This window comes from Balaenoptera acutorostrata, chromosome 21, assembly GCF_949987535.1.
Source record: "Balaenoptera acutorostrata chromosome 21, mBalAcu1.1, whole genome shotgun sequence".
Lineage (NCBI taxonomy): Eukaryota > Metazoa > Chordata > Mammalia > Artiodactyla > Balaenopteridae > Balaenoptera > Balaenoptera acutorostrata.
The window spans coordinates 11,290,332-11,309,933 of record NC_080084.1 but is presented as its reverse complement, the minus strand read 5'-3'; the positions used below and the strand labels follow the sequence as shown (position 1 = coordinate 11,309,933).

At 41.7% G+C, this 19,602-nt stretch overlaps 1 protein-coding gene across 1 annotated transcript in view; it reads left to right on the top strand.

Moving 5' to 3' along the window:
* UNC5D (unc-5 netrin receptor D) overlaps positions 1–19,602 on the top strand; it is a 265,917-nt gene that overhangs the window by 184,089 nt on the left and 62,226 nt on the right. Inside the window, exons 9-10 of the mRNA XM_057537499.1 lie at positions 2,984–3,361; positions 8,585–8,669. Coding sequence (XP_057393482.1) covers positions 2,984–3,361; positions 8,585–8,669 — 463 coding nt within the window. The remainder of the gene's footprint in view (positions 1–2,983; positions 3,362–8,584; positions 8,670–19,602) is intronic.

Sequence of the window (19,602 nt, the reverse complement as noted above, 5' to 3'; positions counted from 1 at the left end):
AGCAGACTAGAGATTGGGAGATGGCCGGGAGAGACAGGATGCGTGACTGCTTACCACTCACTTCTGGCCCCTCGGCTTCAGGTCCGGGTCTGAGTCTGGTTGACCTCAGATGAGAACACATCCCCTCAATGTGGGTATAGAGCTTAGTATATATGATTTAATTAGAAATACATCCAGTGAAGAACTGATCTTTTTTTAAAAATTTATTTTATTTATTTTTATTTTTGGCTGCGTTGGGTCTTTGTCGCCGCGCACGGGATTTCTCTAGTTGCAGCGAGTGGGAGATACTCTTCGTTGTGGTGCGCAGGCTTCTCATTGCAGTGGCTTCTCTTGTCGAGGAGCACGGGCTCTAGGCGTGCGGGCTTCAGTAGTTGTGGCACGTGGGCTCAGTAGTTGTGACTCACGGGCTTAGTTGCTCCGCGGCATGTGGGATCTTCCCAGACCAGGGCTCAAACCCATGTCCCCTGCATTGGCAGGCAGATTCTTAACCACTGTGCCACCGGGGAAGCCCAAGAACTGATCTTTTTAGTGTGTAAGAAACTAGAACTGTATTTCCATCAAAACATAAGATATCAATGTCTTTGACCCTAACACTTGAAAAATAGAGACTATACAATAGTGTGAGAGGCAGCTTTGTGCACAACTTCAGAGACTTTGAAATCAGATAGATAGACTTGAATCCAGAATTGCTGTAGGACCTAGTGAAACAATTATTCCCTCTCAGCCTCAATTCTTACAGCTATAAAGTGGAGATACTAACATCTATCTCAGGGGGTTCTTGTAAGGATGAAACCACCTGGAATAACATGGGTCATAAACCCTTGGCTTATGGAAGGGCCTCAGTAAATGCAGTGAGTATCGTTCTAGAAGCCAGTTGTTTCCCCTTACCTTGGTACAGGACACCGCTGAGTTCCATAGCGCACCAGGCAGCATGTGAGAGGAGTGGTTCCCTGACCTGAACATTTGGGGAAGGCTGACTTGGATAAGCCGAAACACACCTCGTTACCGTGACGCTTCTCAGGATGTACTTGCACTGTGAATTTCTAGGAGAGGATGTAGCCTTTCCAAACTTACTTTACCATTTTCTTTGACCAAGAATTCACAAAACTAGTGATACAAGCAGAAACCCTTTATTAAAATTCTACTCTCCCCCATATTCACGGTGAGGCTACACCGTACACTGGTGCTCTGTTGTCTTAGTGACATCCCTTCTTGAACAAATATGGCTGGAGCCCTAGCCAGGTGAACGGTGAGGCTTCAATCGAATGTCATACGTAGAGTAGATCAGGGACCTCGAAGGACATCTAAAGAAGAACTTGGGGTCACTGGGGGATTGTCCCCGATCAAACTTGAATCAAGTTGGCTGCCAACTTTCTTCAACCGTGGACTCTGTCATGTGTATATATTACGATAATCAAGCATTTTAGACTTGAGTTTAACTCTAGGAAATGTTTTTTGCTTCTTGGCTTTACATAAGATAGGAGGGTCTTTTAAGAGTAGCCAGAAATTAAACTCCAGAAGGTAAGACAAAACAGCCATGAGACTCAGAGATATGCTTTTTCAGGTATCGGGTATCTGGCTCCAAACTCTTGAGATGTGAGATGGTTCTTCAGTCCCGCTTCTTGCCTGGGAAAACCATAACCCAGGGTAAGGCTGGTACCTATAGAGTTCAATGCAGTTCTGTTACAAAGCTCAGCTCCTTATTATGCCTGTGTCTTAGCACAAGAGGCTCAAACATGAAAAAAAATGCCTCATCAAGGTGCCTTTAGATCTATAAGGTCATTTCATCTCATTTTGAACCTCGTCTGCTACGATTTTGGATTCTTAGAGCATCAGAACAAAGAGGTGGGAAAAGTCAGGGTTATAGATTTCCTGCTGGCGTTGTTACAAATTATGAAAATGGAAAAACAATAGAGGCTAATATGCTATGGCCTGCAATTGCAACATTTTCAAAAATATCATACTTGAAACAGTTTTGTCAAGCCCCAAAGGAAAATGGTTTAATATGGTTTGGGTTTCAATTTGAGATGTCACATTGACGGACTGATATGGGTGGGAAGTTTGGAACTGAGGGTTATTTTGTTATTTACTAATAAATGAGATTACTTCATCACAAGAAAATGTCACAGCATTTCTGTTTTTATACTTGGCCAAAAAAAAAAAAAAAAAATATATATATATATATAGGTAAGTCCCAACAGATGAGAAAGTCCAATGTCTCATGTTTTTGTAAGGATTATTTTTCTCCATTTGTTTTGAGTCAGAAAGGAAGCCATTCTAAGATGCTCCCCGTGTGGAATCTGAGTCTCCCTATCCATGTGTGGTACCCTCTTTGCCTCTCAGAGTGACATACATGCTATTAGAGCCAACTGGCTACTCAGCCATGGAGCGATTCGTGAAGCCCCCAGACGCTTTTGCTCGGAGGACACATCATGTCCTCCCCCAGCCCCAGAAACTGCCCAGAATCCCACGTGAGACGTGCTAGCACCCACGCCACCTCGGTTATAAACAGCACCCCCTCGTCACCACGCTGTGTCATCTCTTGCCATTTAAAATGAACAGATGTTACTTTTGCTCCAGACTGGCTTGCAAAACAGCTTTCTCTCCTTCTTATTTTTCGGAAGCTTCTCTTTGCCAGTTAAAATAATCCCATAAACCATCATACCTGAGTGAGTTGCCTGGTGGAGTGCCAGAAATACTTGTTTTGAAAAGATGATAGCATGTAAAGAACTCTGGAAAGTGATGCATTTGGTCAGTGGCATTCAGGGAACTGACTGTGAAAGCCAGAGCTCCTGATTCCAAGGCTCTGGGCACTCACGATCAGCCTATTAGAGGTGCTTTAGATGCCCAGGGTGGGTCTGAAGGGCTAGCCTTAACCGGAGCAGCTGGCGAGACTTTGTTGCGCAGTTAGGAGAAGCAGATGTAAAGGCCTGACTGTGATGCTTTCTGGTTTCTGAGTGACAGATCAATCTTCTTTGACCAGGTAACTCCCTGCTCTTGAATTCCTCCATGCAACCAGACCTAACAGTCAGCCGAACATACAGTGGGCCCATCTGTCTACAGGACCCCCTGGACAAGGAACTCATGACGGAGTCCTCACTCTTTAACCCTTTGTCGGACATCAAAGTCAAAGTGCAGAGCTCATTCATGGTTTCCCTGGGAGTGTCTGAGAGAGCTGAGTACCACGGCAAGAATCATTCCGGGACTTTTCCCCATGGAAACAACTGCAGCTTCACTACACTGCATCCCAGAAATAAAACACCCTACATCCAAAATCTGTCATCACTTCCTACAAGGACAGAACTGAGGACCACTGGTGTCTTTGGCCATTTAGGAGGACGCTTAGTCATGCCAAATACAGGTGGGTGGTAAGTGTGCGTTTGTGTATTTTCTCGCGTTTGTTTGAACGTATCATATTTACATAATGATGTCCCGTAAGATTCATTTATAAGATGTTGACTGTTCCCATGTCAGAGTGACAAACACCATGGCTCCATAAGTTGGCTTGATTTACGTGGCAAACCAGAACCAGCACTGAGATTAGATTTTGCCATCTTCATCTCAGCGTGGACCGTACACTCCATCAGATGCTCTGTTAGGGTTGACAGCCATATTGGCTCAAAAGCTTCGGGTGGTCCCCAGAGTTTAAGCCCCCTTGAAATATATTTCCTAGAACATGATCAGGAAGCACTGAAAACATTCTTTGACGTGACTGAAAAATACCATTTTTATAGCGAAGCATGGTTTATGCACTAGTCGATAATTTACTGCAATGACAGAGTCAAACTTCCTCAGTAACTGACCTAATAAACACCATCGGTGTCTGTCAACTTTACTGTAATGTTGCTTTATGATGCGCAGTGATGAGGGTTCCTTATGGGGTTGCTCTTTTGAATTCAAACTTCAGATCCATGGCCATATAGTTCTCAAGAGTGTTTTCTCCCTTTGGGTTGGAAGATCTTCTTGATGTTTTGACAAGGTGTACAGCCCAGGTCACTTTGAAAATGACACCCTACCTATAGATTAGTCTTCAGAGTTGCCGTCTAAGACCTAACTGGATGGAGGAAGAGAGCCATCTCTCCTCCGATTTCTGAGCAACGAGATTTAGGGAGTGCTCTGAATCATCACTGTTGGCTGAGAGGAAAGGGAATATATCAGATCTGCAAGTGTTGTTAAAGAACTGGCTAGCGTTGAGTCAGGACCAGCAGGGCCTTGGCAGATTTCTCTGTAGGGTAGAACTAACCCACCTAAAATATCAAACATTTTCTCTAATACAATGAATTCTGTAGTAGAACTAGTCTGATGCTACTATTCCACTAACTGACCATCTAAGTAGCTTAGTGACTTGCGCCTGCAGTTTGTTTCAAGCTGATGATTGTTTGGTTTTCCTATAGCAGTCGCTTCCTTAAAAACTTCATTTCAGGCAAATAGCCCTCCAGTACAGCCCCAATGATGATTTTGTTTTCTAAACTTCCAATTCTCTAAATCTTCCTCGGTCAGTGTTCTCGGATGTGGTAAGAAAATTTGTTTAAGTATGTCTGAGTGTCAATGTGTGATGCCTTCTGCCTGGTGAGATTTGGCAGATAGGAGATTGATGGGACATGAGCAGACGGCCATATTTACAGGTACTGTTCTTGTAAGAATCTGTAAATTGGAAGTGTGGGATCTGGAAAAGATACAAACCCTGCCCTTTCAAAAAGAAGAGTATATATATATATATATATATATATATATATATATATATATATATACACACATCAGAACTATATGAAGTTGCATGTTGAGTTTGAATACTTTGATTTCCACTTTCTTACCTAGTGCTTGGCACTTAGGTGCCTCTCAGTAGTTACTGGTTGAATAGATTGGCCCACTCTTCTCTCTTCCCATCCTTGTGTGTCTGTGTGTGTACATTTACACACACGTGGAGTAAGTGCCAAGATCCACCCATTTATTGGCTGTTTAACGTTCATCAAAGAAAGTGAGATGAAATCACGATGAAACAGATTTTTTTCTTGTTTCCCTTCTGACTTGAGAGGCACTTGGGTTGAAAACTCAAAGTTCTGATAGCGTCTTCTATGATTCCCAAACGGTTCCTCTGTGAAGGCGCATTTCCAGAGCTCTGAACAAGAAGCCCTAGACAAGACTGAAGCTGTTCACTGGGAATGAGTTTGAGGAAAAATAAGTGTGGGGAATTGAAACATATGCTCTGTTATTTGCAGAACATAAATGTAAAATATGCCCTGGGAGCTAAAGTATAAAGAAGCAAGGCACAGAAATTAAATTGTTGTAATGTCATCATCCATCCCAAATTATTGTGGGGTGCCTGGCAGTGGTCCCCACACTCTCAGAATCATTTATTATGCAAAACATGAACTAAAAAACTCAGGTGGTTCTGTTCTCCTATCAAATAAAAGGCTGTCAGGGTAGCAGGTGGAGTTTGGGGGAGAGTATATTTTTCTTTAATCAGAGAGAACTCGTGAATGACATGTTGAAAATAGATACGTCTTTAGGGGACCACAGGCATAAAGATTCACAGAGCTGTTCGTTCTTCATAAGGGGTAACTTGCCACAAGCAGTACCACCTCCCATGACCTTTGCCTCTGTGTTTGACTATCTGCAGTTGCCACGTACAATTTACATGTTTGGGTGGGGGGAGGGAAGTATGTTTAAAGGATAATCGTGCAAAATTGTTTAAAGCTCCAATGATCCCGTACATTCAGGTTGAATTTAGGAGTATTATGAATAATGTTTCACTGTAAACACAAGAATTAAGCCGACTTCAAAGGAATGTGATAGGATCTGCTCTACAAACAGCCCTTTCTCAAAAGTCCACACGCATATTTATTCTGACTCGATCTGGGAGTTGATTGTCAGGCCCTGATGGCCTGCAGAAGACAGCATGTCTCAAAGCCTGGCTTTTTTTTTTCCCCCTCAAAATATTGAATCCTGTTCATATAGTCATGATTTATTTTTTGAGCGCTTACTCTCTGCCAGGCATTGTGCTACATGTTACTGAGGTAATAAGCCATAGTGCCTTTTTTTTTTTTTTTTACCCCGTATTATTTCATTTATTTGAGAGTTTAGAAAAGACAGCTAATCAACATGTCAGAAGGCAAATAAATGATGATTTGGGCTGGCGATCAAACTGACTTCTAAAGGGCGTGAGGGAACTTTCTGAGGCAGTGGAAATGTTCTGTATCTTGATCGTGATGGTGGTTACATGAGAGTATACATTTGCCCCAAAACTCATCAATTCATATACCTAACATGGGTCCATGTGAATTATACCTCAATCAAGGGAAAAAAAGGAAAAGAAAAATAGGAAACGGGAGCACAACAAAACTCCTATTTTGGGTTAATTGCCTAAGATGGCATTATTTCTTGATGATAACCTCCTATGCGTTTCTGTGTCTAAAGAATAGGGTCCAAATGTCTCTGCTGTCATCATAGTCTAAAAGAGAGGCAACAGAGAGAAACTGCGGTGCCAAACTAAGAATACACAATGTCTGGTGTGTGTATTCAAGTTGACATCCACACACACTGAATACCCTGTATTACAACTTCTGCTCCCCAGCAGGGAAGGACGTAATGGAGACCCCTTCATTCGGCAACTACATGTAAGGAAGAATGGGCAATTAAGGGAGGCGCCAGATCAGAGGGCATTAAGTATGGCAATTACAGTTCTCCTACTGTTGACATGAGGGTCCAGAATATAAATGAACACCCTCGCTGAAAAGCTGTAAGCAAGATTTAAATGGGCCTCATTCTTAGTATTAGTGAAGGATACTGACGGTAACTAGCGTCTTACTGAATAATGTTCATAAATGTGAATCACAAGTAACTTGTTTTGCCCTGAGTCTTGCATTCTTGATTCTATAGCAGCTAACAGGCACATAGAAGGATATCGGTAAAGCCTGCCATCTCTAGGTTTAAATTATCGTCAGCAACCTGAAAGCTTCCTGTGTGATCACATTAGCTCTAATGAAAGGAGAAAAGGTGAGTGCTGCATTATTCAAAGAATAGGAGACTACCCTGAGATTTTATTTTGTAAAGATCTTATTGTGTCTCCATTTCTTTTTATAAACAAGAAGGTACCTTAAAGAGACTCTCTGCCTGCTCTAGACTCTTCCCTCTTGGCCAAAGTGAAATATTTAGTTCACAGCATTCAGGAGGAAAGAGGGGAATTTTCAAATGCAGTGTGATGTGCTCCCCCTTCCCTTCATTATATGATTTTACTGAAGTAAGGCTACTGAGCTTTTTTTTCAATTTGACCTTGAATGAATATGGTTAAGTCACCTTTTCTAGCTTCTGTTTGCAAATATGGGGCCAAATAGTGGCTACACAACAACCTATAAGTTCCTAAGCTTATCCATGCTTTTTCCTTCTCCAGTTTTCTTGACAAAATGCACTACTCCATGGGTCACCTCCCTAAACTGACTTCAAGATGCACCATTTAGAAGACAATTACACACCAGGCTCTAGCAAAATGTTAGATGGCTCACCCATCATCCCAGATACCTTTTTAGGAAATGAGTGGATAGAGACAGAGAAGTACCTTTTGAAATTTTAGAGTCAATTAACTGATAAACTCATATATTCTCAGATATGTTTGATAGTGCCAGGTCTCAGGACACCAAATCTTATAAGAGAATTTTTAAAATGCTAGGAAGACTCTTTTTTTTTAACTTATTTTATTGAAGTATAGTTGACTTACAATGTTGCGTTAACTTCTGCTGTACAGCAAAGTGATTCAGTTAAACCATAATGGAAAAGAATATAAATGTGTATATCACAGGATACTGAATATAGTTCCCTGTGCTATACAGTAGGACCTTGTTGTTTATCCATTCCATATGTAATAATTTACATCTGCTAACCCCAAACTCCCAATCCATCCCTCCCCAACCCCAAGTCTGTTCTCTATGTCTGTGAATCTCTTTCCTAGGTTCATTTGTGTTGTATTTTAGATTCCATATATAAGTTATAGCATATATTTGTGTTTGTCAGACTTACTTCCCTTAGTATGATAATCTCTAGGTCCATCCATGTTGCTGCAAATGGCGTTATTTCCTTTTTTATGGCTGAGTAATATTCCATTGTATATATGTACCACATCTTCTTTATCCATTCCTCTGTCGATGGACATCTAGGTTGTTTCTATGTCTTGGCTATTGTAAATAGTGCTGCTGTGAACACTGGGGTGCATATATCTTTTCAAATTAGAGTTTTGTCCAGATATCTGCCCAGGAATGGGATTGCTGGATCATATGGCAACTCTATTTTTAGTTTTCTGAGGAACCTCCATATTGTTTTCCACAGTAGCGCCACCAATTTACATTAGGAAGACTTTAAATAAAAATCTCATTTGTAGTACACAGTTGACTAATAGGCAGTTCTTTATGTCACTTTAGGAAACAGTGTCTTCTTCATGATCATTTTGGACTTCATAAACTTTGCCAGGATTGGAATTTCATAAAGTGCTGTGAGGTGGTCCCTCTTTGAGGGCAGCTGTAAGCTGTTCAGCTGAGGTGCTTCAGGATAACTGGAGAATCTACAAATGATTTCTTGGCTTTTTCTGTTTCAGGGGTGAGTTTACTGATACCACACGGTGCCGTCCCGGAGGAGAATTCTTGGGAGATTTACATGTCCATCAACCAAGGTGAACCCAGGTAAGAGACAGAGAAGGATGGTATATTAATGAGATCTTCAGTATGAAATGGAACTTCTGCGGAAACTCTGAAGTTACTAAGATAATGTGACATGGTGGTGTGTGGGTGAGACAGTGAGCTACTTGACTCTATAGAGGGAAAAACTAGTAGCAAAACTGTTGGCTGTCCATTTTGTAGGCAGCTAACCCAAGTCACCAACATCTAGACAGCAGACACGGAAACAGTAAATCCATAGGCAAGGCATAATCAGGGTCTCTCCACAAACAGTGACTGCGTCACAGAGCCTTCCTCTCAAAAGAAGAAAATATCATCCCTGGAGGTACCCTTTGATGCTACACATTATGAAAATGCAGAGAATAACTGACCTGTGACGTTTTAATATCAACAGAAGACCTGCCCTAAAGCCGAGAGACAATTTCTTAGGCAATTTTCCTTAAAGAAAAAAATAGTCTATACTTCAATAGCTTTCAGGTCTGACAAATTTCAGCAGCATTAAATTCAATTACATGAACAAATCTTGTCACATACCCTTAATGAAAGCAGTTGGTTATTTTCCTAGTGCAACTATAATATTTGTAGAAATGTTGCCTGCCTCCACACAAGATAAACCAAACTCCTCTTGAGAAAGCAATTTCTCTTATAAACTGGGTCTGTATACCTCTGGCATTTTCAGTCATAACATCTTGGTTATTTTAGAATAGATTTTGTCATTGTTTGTTAGCCAAAAAAAAAAAAAAAAATACACACACGAAGGAAAAACAGTGGAAGGAAAAACAGTCAGAGAAACAGATGGTTTGAACAGACTTTGATAGCTATCTCCATAAGAGGATTTGTTGGTAACCAGTGGTTTTAACTTTCTGCTCTACGGCAGTTGAGAAAAAATGGAAGAAAAGGCTCTGCTAGTTGGTTGCTGGGGAGACTTTCAGAGGATTTGCACATAAGCTGTGCTATGTCGGGCTCTTATGTTATTTCCTCAGTTCTTCAGTTCTGTAGACGTAGGTCCTTTACCTGTGCACCTGAAAACATGCCAGTGTTTAAATATCTCCACTTGGCAAAAAGGGCAAGAGGTTTTATTCAAAATCTCAACTAAGCAGCCCTAAAAATGGAGTTCTCTGGATGAGAGTTACCTCGTTTTTCTCTCTTTGGTGGATTTATTTAAGCAACTGTACCTGTTCAAAATTGAGGTCATGGTCAATTATACATATGCTTTTAAATGCATCACCCTTCAAAAATCAAGTTTGAGGCAGAATCCAGTCAACCTTGCCTGAAAATCATGGCCTCCTGCAAACCCTCCTCCCCGCTGCATCCTGCTGCCTTAGTGGTTTAGTGGTAATGAGTCCACGGAGCCTGTGTTCAGCTCCTTCCTCTCAAACCCACCCCCAGGGTCTTTCACGTCATTATGCAAGAACCAGCCTAGGGCTCATCCACATTTTCAAAGGCATCTAATGCACAGCTCACCTCAATCCTCATCTCTTACTAGAACTTTCTTTTTAGGAGGTCAGAGCTAGAATGTGTCCAAAGGCATCAAACATACAGGGACTTAAATAAAATGGCTCAAAAATGAGGGAAATATTACTTGGGACATCCTGCAGTTGAAAAATAAGAAAGAAAAATACATAAAAAGTCACCAGAGCTCAAAGACTTTGAAAGACGGCTTTGGCCTCCTGGGATCACCCCCTGCTAAGCTTTGTAAGTTCCATGTTAATCAGTTTGGTTTATCCATCTGTATCTGAGGTGCAGGTTCATTGCTGCTGTTCAGGAAGGTGGGTGGAAACAAGAAGAGTTCCTCCAAGACTTCAGATCTATGAAGTAAGCATGTTCTTCTCCGTTTAACAGAGGATGAAATAAAATTGTAGAATGCACACATTTTTTTCCACGTTGCTGAAACCTTCCCAGATGTTCCTACTTCACACCACTAGACTACAGCCCACTTAGCTTCCTTGGCTAGTCTCACTCCTTTTTGAGGAGCTCCAAACTACATACTTCCAAAAACACTAAAAATAGTAAATGCCTTTTAGTTACTTTTTCTAAAGCTCAGGTACATTTTTTTTTTCCATCCTTGCCAGGAGGCTGCTTGTATCTGAGTCCTGCTTTTAGTCCTGTGATGAATCAGGGGAAGACAACTGATATAGCTCTTCAGTGTCATCTTTTCTTTGTAAGGTCACTTGTAAACCCATTTTCATCTCATGCTGTCTGTCATTCTGAACTTGTGTCCAGATTAAGGCCCATTTCCTCAAAGTTCGTGGAGCTGGAACGGCACTGCTCTGGCTCTTTCACCTTTGCCTCTAGAGCCATCTCAGTTCCCTCCCTCTTGGGTCACAGGTGTGAGAACTGAGTTTTCTGAGTCTCCATCACCTCCACACACACAGAATTACAGCGGGATTCTCTGAACACCATCTTTATGCTGTGTTGAAAGGCTGTTCCGTTTTGCTGTTGATGATTTATTTCTGTTGCTCCTTTCTGAGTTACACCCCTGGTGTAGCAGGGTGATGATTTAGTGGAACCGTAATGGATATCAAGGATCCAAGCTCTGTACCAGATTTCCAGGGGTATGGGTGTGTGGAGTTAGACTCAAAACAAGCCCCTGTATTCAAATAGTCTCAGATGGATATATTTAATATTCTGGTTAAGTTTCAAGGGAGGTTGTTCATTGTTTGAATTGAATGTGCTCTGTCTCTCTTGGGACGTCCTACTTGCATACGTGGGAAGTCTGTAAGAGGACACTGTACTTTCCATTAAGTGGAATGATGTCACTTTCCTTCCTCAATGTCCCTGCTTTGTCTACACTCTCAGACTCGAACAACCATCCTAATGAATCTTTTCTAACCTCCTCCAGCAATCTGGACTTTTGGTTGGTTATAATGCTGAGGGAATTAAATCTGTTGACTTTTTGTACATATATACACCTTAAATGGTTCACTAGAAGGGGACTTCGCATCCTTGGGAAAGTAATTACTTACCTCTGTTTCAGTATAACTTGCAAAGGTGCTCTCACATGCTTAACTCGTTTAATCTCCCCAGTTATGTTCAAAAGAAGGGGGTTTTATATCAATTTTTGAGATGAGAAAAAAAGATCTAAAAAAGGAAGGTTCGAAGAAGTGAGGCTGCTTTGCGAGGGCCTGTTACTTACCGGTGAGCTGGGATTTGACTTCAGGATATCTGACTCCAGTTCCGGTGCTCACGGACTAAAGGATGCCACCTCTCCTTGACGTCGGAGACTTTAGGGAAACAGCTTTCTGACGTTGCATTCCAAGGTTTGGCCCCTGTAAAGAGGCATCCCCTGGAATCGCTCTGTAAGAGCACTGAGAATTAGGCAGGACCAGGAGGCAGGATGAAGCCGAGCATTTCTTAGACATCTACAGAGGTAACTGGCTGTTGTTACATCATCATAGTTGAGAGAAAAAGGTCTGGAAACAGGTGTCACCTCAGTGCTGAAACTTAGTGGACATGATGTTAGGAGACATTTGAGTTCAGGGGCTAAGAGTGTGCACTCAGGCATCTGAGCCCTGGGTTCAGACTTAAGACTCACTGGTTTTATTCATGTGACCTTAGGTAAGTTAATGAAGCTCCTTGACCCTGTGTCCTCATCTGAAAAACAATAGTAGGTACCTACCTCCTTAGGGATGTTGTAGGATTGCATGATCTACAGTGATACTACAATTTGAAAGATAAAATGAGAACACCTAATTGATACATTTATATTTGATAAAGTATTCTACCTCCAATATTTCCTTTAATCTTCTCATCCATCCTGCTGTGGTAAGTAATAATAATTACCCTAATTTTGTAGATTTGAAAATTAAGACCAAAAAAAAAGTTAGTAGGTTTGCCTACGTGGTAGCAGGACTGGGTACCAAAACAAAAGTTTCTGACTAATAATGTATTTTTAGACTATGTCACACTCCCCACTTTAAGGAATAATTAAGTGTATTATTCTTGAGTCCAGTAAGACATGTTTGATGAGAGATGGGGCTTATGCCTAATAATGGAAATACACTGTGAAACATACAGAATGGGGCCCAGATTTGGCAAAGACAATAACTTTATACTTCAATGTGGAATTACACTGCAATAGAGGATTTCGCAGAAAACAATGGGAAAAATAGAGGAGGCCCTTAATCTATTCTAAGGATAGATTCACAGAGGCATAGTAGGGAAGGAAGGTGGCTAAAAGATCAGTAGAAATTCACCAGACAAAGAAAGGTATAAGGGTTATTAACTCAGTGATTTCCAGCTCCAGGATACATTTTCCAGTATTTGTAAGGTAGGAAGGGGGTATAGAACAGTAGGTAAAAATCCAGGCTTTTTTATTTTTAAGTGAGGTATAGTTGACTTAAAATGTTAGTTTCAGGTGTACAGCAAAGTGATTCAGTTACACATATATTTTTTCAGATTCTTTTCCATTATAGGTTATTACAGGATACTGAATGCAGCTCCCTTTGCTATACATTAAATCCTTGTCGTTTATCTATTAATCCCTCCCCCTAGCTTTCCCCTTTGGTAACCGTAAGTTTGTTTTCTATGTCTGTGAGTCTGTTTCATAAATAAATCCATTATTTTAGATTCCACATATAAGTGATATAATATTTGTCTTTGACTTCACTCAGTATGATAATCTCTAGGTCCATCCATATTGCTACAAATGGTAATATTTCATTCTTTTTTATAGCTGAGGAATATTCCATTCTGTATATGTACCACATCCCTCTTTATCCATCTGTCTATTGACGGACACTAGGTTGCTTCCATGTCTTGGATGTTGTAAATAGTGCTGCTATGAACATTGGGGTGTAGGTATCAAATCCAAGCATTTATTCTCTGCTTTGAAGTCACTCTGATGCCCAAATATTGCCTTAAGCAGCTTCCTTCCAACTCAACCCTTCTGTCTGTCTGTGGCTGGGCCTGGGATAAAGTTTCAGGCACTGCTCCACTCACAAAATAGAGGATGCTTCGTGATGTCACAGAAGCTAGAGTAGCCTCACCGAAAGGCAATGGCATAAACTTGGAGCTGCCAGAAGTATTTGCTGGTGAGAGGCCCTTAGGATTCTCCTGGATCAAGTGTATTTAAGACGCTAAGTCAATGCCAAGTGTGGCCGCCTTAAACCAGCATAGTGATCACTCTCAACAAGGCTGCCTCTTTTCCCAAACTTTAATTTGAAAGAATTTGGGTCTTTTCTTTCTAACATTTCTTCAGGAGCTTTGGGGGGATGTGGATTTTTTCATCCTCTCTAAACAGGTTTTGGTAACTTTTATTAAACAAGGGTGTTTAATAGAACTGCCCTATGATCCAGCAATCCCACTCCTGGGCATATATCCAGAGAAAACCATAATTTGAAAAGATACATGCACCCCAGTGTTCATTGCAGCACTATTTACAACATCCAAGACATGGAAACAACCTAAGTGTCAGAGGAATGGATAAAGATGTCATACATACACAATGGAATATTACTCAGCCATAAAAAAGAGTGAAATAATGCCATTTGCAGCAACATGGATGGACCTAGAGATTATCACACCAAGTGAACTAAGTCAGACAGAGAAAGACAAATACCTTATGATATCACTTATATGTGGAATCTAAAAAAAAAAAAAAAAGTACAAATGAACTTATCTACAAAAGAGAAACAAGAGTCACAGATGTAGAAAACAAACTTATGGTCACCCAGAGGGGAAAGGGGGGGATAAACTGGGAGACTGGTATTGACATATACACACTACTATATATAAAATAGATTAACTAATAAGAAACTACTGTATAGCACAGGGAACTCTTCTCAGTACTCTGTAATGACCTATATGGGAAAAGAGTCTTAAAAAGAGTGGATAGATGTATATGTATAACTGATTTCACTTTACTGTACAACTGAAACAACATTGTAAATCAACCATACTCCAATAAAATTTTTTTTTTTAAATTAAGGTGTTTAAACAAGAGGATTAAAAAATCAATTGTCTCCTTTCAGAGATTTCCCCCACATACACCCCAATAAGAAAATGATACAGATGTAGCACAATCATCCCACTACCCACTCCCAGCTCTCGTTTTGTACCCCCCTTTCCACCCATGGTTGGTGAGTAGAGAAATGGACATTACTATATGGAGCTTTCTTCTGAGAAGCAATAAAAGGAAACCAAAGGCAACCATTCATTTCTTTTTCCAGTTACACTGTCATGTGGATAGTCCTGACCAAATGCTTAGACTAGAGCTGGAAATGTAATCTTACTGAAGAATTTACAAAAGGACACATATTTGGAATTTGGGCTCAACCCAGATGGAGTACTTCAACCACTGTTTTTCTACTGTGCTTTTATTTTCTCTCAAATGGTATGGTCTTCCCACTGGGTACATCTTGGGGTGAGGATTTCTTGGGGTGAGGATTGGGAAGGCAGACATGGTGGTGTTAGGAAACGTTAACTTTTGGGGGGAGTGGTGCCTTGATGGTGCACTAGCTTTGATAGCAAGCATGAAATAAGACCAAATACAAGACTAGGAAGACAGAAAAAGTAGGCCTGAAATGGAAGAGAGTAGACAATTTCTCATCTAGTGACTGGCTCACCATTCAGCACCGCACTGTAGCTACTTCTATGGAATGGCTTCATGTGGCCTTTCCTCCATGGTTGCAAGAATGACACACACAAAAACAAAATTATAAACACACACTTGCTCACATACCATGCCTGATAGAGGATACAAGCACTCAGAAATGTCCTTAGGCTCTTTGGGAGGACCTCATTTCTAGAAGGCTAAAAAGAAAACAGATATGTATGGCCATTCTACTTGTAAAAATGGTTTTAATGAAATGAATCTGTTTCTAGTAAACTACGCTTTATGTCAAAGCAGACATATGAGGCCATTCTAAAAGCACCCATCCCAGTAAAATATGAAACTGAGTTCATATTTTATGAATCAGAGCCTCCAAGGGCTCTGATTTCACAGAAGCTAAGAAACCCCTGCCATCAGGCTACTGCAATTAGTGTAGTGGTCCCAGTCAAAACCTTACCTCTTGGGCTTCCCTGGTGGCGCAGTGATTGAGAGTCTGCCTGCCAATGCAGGGGACACGGGTTCGAGCCCTGGTCTGGGAAGATACCACATGCTGCAGAGCAACAAAGCCCGTGAGCCACAACTACTGAGCCTGCGCGTCTGGAGTCTGTGCTCCGCAACAAGAGAGGCCGCGATAGTGAGAGGCCCACGCACCGCGATGAAGAGTGGCCCCCGCTTGCCACAACTAGAGAAAGCCCTCGTACAGAAACAAAGACCCAACACAGCCATAAAAAATGACTTTCTATTTCACTGTCTTTAAAAAAAAAACAAACAAAAAAACCTTACCTCTTGAGCATAAAATAAGAGCACCTGCCTTTGGCTCTACCCTGACACCAGGTGACGGATCAGGACATTACTGCAGGGAGGAAACCTGGCCAAAACCTCTGGGATGATTTGCATCTCTGTTTGCCTTCTCCAGCTTGGAGGACTTACCCACTAGGTTATGTCTCAAGCCATCCTACAGCAGCTCAGGCAAAAAACATCAACAAAGAATACTACACCTTCTCACTGCAAGAGTTATGAGCTCAGTTCAGTCAGTGACAAGGGCCAAATGTACTCAGTACTGTGAACCAAGAAAAATAGGACCCCTTATATGTAAGGAGGTTACTCTGGTGGAGGTGTTGGTTGGAGGACAGATTGTGTATATGTAGGAAGATCATGTCTGGAAGATCTCTCTAGTTTCAGAGATTTCGCCAGGGTAATGTCAAGTCTAATTTTCCCACCTCCCTGCGGAAGCTGCAGAGAAACATCATTTCATCAGAATGGGCACCACCACTCCCCCGCCCACCTACACATCATGCCTTATCCCTCCCTATTGATGTAAGAATTGCACGTGAAGTGAGAAAAAGAGAAGTCACATTTTGGAGAAGTATGGGGATCCAAGATGGCTGTCCCTTTGCTTGCCAAAGCCAAAGAGAGTAACCCCAGGAGAACTACTCATAAAATTCAGGTCATCTGCAGGAAATGGATATCGATACCTGATTTTCTCATTGTTTATCAGTTTGTTGACTTGTTCAATGCTCCCAGGGAAGAGGGAAAAAATAAAAAGCTTTGAGAAGAGAGGGCATGCTGCCAAAGCCCAGGAGAGAGGGGCAAAGAGCTCTTCTGTAATTTCCAGTTCCCCACATTCCCAAGAGGTAGAGAAGACGAACCTAGGCCAGGAAGTTGGAGCCAGAGAGGTTAAGTGAGATGGAAAACAGGTTTGCCAGAGGCCACTTCAGTGCCAGGAAGAGGGGCTCAGAGAGCACGTAAAGATGCTGCCAGCTGGGGGCTGGTTGGCAGGTGTATCTGGAACACACAAGGAACAACAGATGCTTAGGCATAACTGCAATCCAGTCACCTGCACCCTCTGTCGGTGAGGCCTTTTGGAGTCATCACCTATTTATACTGAATTCATTAAGGATTATCTTAAGAAACTTAAGCCATCCAAGAAAAATACGCCACAGTTAAGTAGGAGATGGTGTATATTTTCCTTTTCTCTACAGAAATAAGCTCGTGGAAGAGGGAATGCATGAGGGAACAAGTTGTCTGCTTCAGACCCAGTAGCTAGAACCTTGTGTGTGTTCATGCAAATATGCATGAGTGTGTGGGCACAGGTGTGTCTGTGTGCATGGCTACTGGGAGTGGGAGTGGAATTTTGAATCAGATGTGAGATTAAAGTTTTTACATGAACAAAAATCAGTCCAAAAAACAAACTATTTTAATAATTCAATGTTACGGAAAAGTTATGGAATCAAAATTAAATATCTTCAGGGTACCCTGCTACCATGGACAATTCCATGAAGCACAACTATTAGAGTGACTACTAGGAAAACTAGAACCACTTCATACCATAATAGATGAAACCCCGAAAGCAAACCCAGTTAAATGAATGATGATATTGCAGTGTGCTACATGTGGTGACAAAGATACCCAAATATTAACCAGGAGTGAAGGGATGAACCGTGGGTAAAGGCTCAGGGAAGGTTTCAGAGAGGAAGTGACAATTGACTTAAAACCTGAAAGACAGAGAGTAAAGGGCATTCCAGTCAAAGGGAACAGAATGTGCAAAGGCACAGAGGTATAAATAGCATCACATAGGGACTTCCCTGGTGGTCCATAAGAATCCGCCTTCCAATGCAGGGTATGCGGGCTCAATCCCCTGGCCAGGGAACTAAGATCCCACGTGCCACAGGGCAACTAAGCCCATGCGCCACAACTACAGACCCCACGCACTCTGGAACCTGCACACAACAACTAGAGAGAGACGCCCGTGCACCGCAACAGAAGATCCCACATGCAGCAACTAACACCCAAGGCAGCCAGAAATAAATTAATTAAAAAATAAATAAGTAAAAAAATAAATAAATAGCATCACATATTTTGTAACTAAGCAAACCAGAACAAAATATGAAAGGAAGAGTGATGAGGAATGCAGCTGAAAAAATAAAGATTTGACCATGTAGAGTGTTGTTTGCTGCCTAGGGGAAACTGAAATGTACTTGATGGGTAGGGATTGCTGAGGCTGAAGATTCGGGAGACCCTGTCATATTTACACTTGAGATGTATTATCTTCTGCTTCATCTCCACTGCCACTGGCCACGTTCAAGTCTTCATCATACTAGTATCCTTCTGAGCACAGTGAAAAGATGCCTCATTTTGCCTAGCACAGATATTAATAGCCCTCCTTTTCACACTCAAAAGTATCTCAATTTGGACAGTAAATTATATTCACTCTACTTCTGAGTGTCCTTGTCTCTAGTTGCAAACGTTTTAAATCCTTTCTCTAATCCCCACATTGCTGTCAATGGGGATTTTTTTTTTTTTAAGTGAAGCAAGTAAAGTGTTTATTAGGAGGAAAAAGAGGACAGTACGTGTGGATAGACACATGGGCGGACTCAGAGAGAGAGAGAGTCGCACCCTCGTGGCAGTTGAATCACTTTTATGGGGCATTTCTTCTGGATTTCCTTTGGCCAATCATCTTGCTTTGCTGGGTTGTGAGTCCGTATTTGGTTTATCTCAGGGTCCTCCCCTGTGTGCGTCCGCATCTCTTGGCCAAGATGGATTCTAGTGAAGAGGCCTATGGGTAGTTTTCATCACTTACTATGAGGTGGCACCCCTTCCCTTTTTGACCTCCAGGGAGCCTTTCTGCGCATGTGTAGTTGGGGAGGTCTCCTTGACTTCAAGAATAAGGAATATGTGGTCTTTTATCTTCTATCTGGGCAGGGCCCAGCCTCCCCCATCATCCTGCTTTTATGGAGTTTCTGCTATTATGGAGTTTCTGTCCACAAGGGAGAAACTATTCAGCCTGGGGTCCATCTATCTCCTGCCCCAAATCCTCCCTGAGAGACACGAACCCCAAGAAATCTTTATTGGGAGGAGGAAGGATAAAGGTCTGTCTTCTGTAGCTTCTTCAGGTTGCCAGGGGGCTTGTAGACCCTACCTAGTTGGGGGTCACGGAGCTCTCGCCCAATGGGGAGCTTTGAGAGATAGACTTGGGGAGAAACTCGGCCAGGTCCGCTGGTGTGCGCATGCGTGTGTTAATGTGGGGTGAGAGAGATGAAGGACTTGGAGATAATTCCCAGAATTCTGGCTTGGGAACTGATGATTAATTAGTAGAGAGAGACTTGCCAGCTGAAGTCACCTGAGAGTTTGTGATAACAGCTGCTCTGGGAGCAGCTCTGGATTTCTTTCCAGGGAATAAACACAGCTCTTTGACTTAACAAGAAAAGGGATAGGAAGAAAATTGATTAAAGAATAAATAAATAAAAGACGAAAATAATATGCAATATATTCAAGAAAACAGACAACTGCTGAATTGAAATCCCACATTTGGCCGGAGCATGTGACAACAATGCTACTTACAGCAAAATGTCCCAATATTGGGCATGGACCATGTTTGTATGCCTC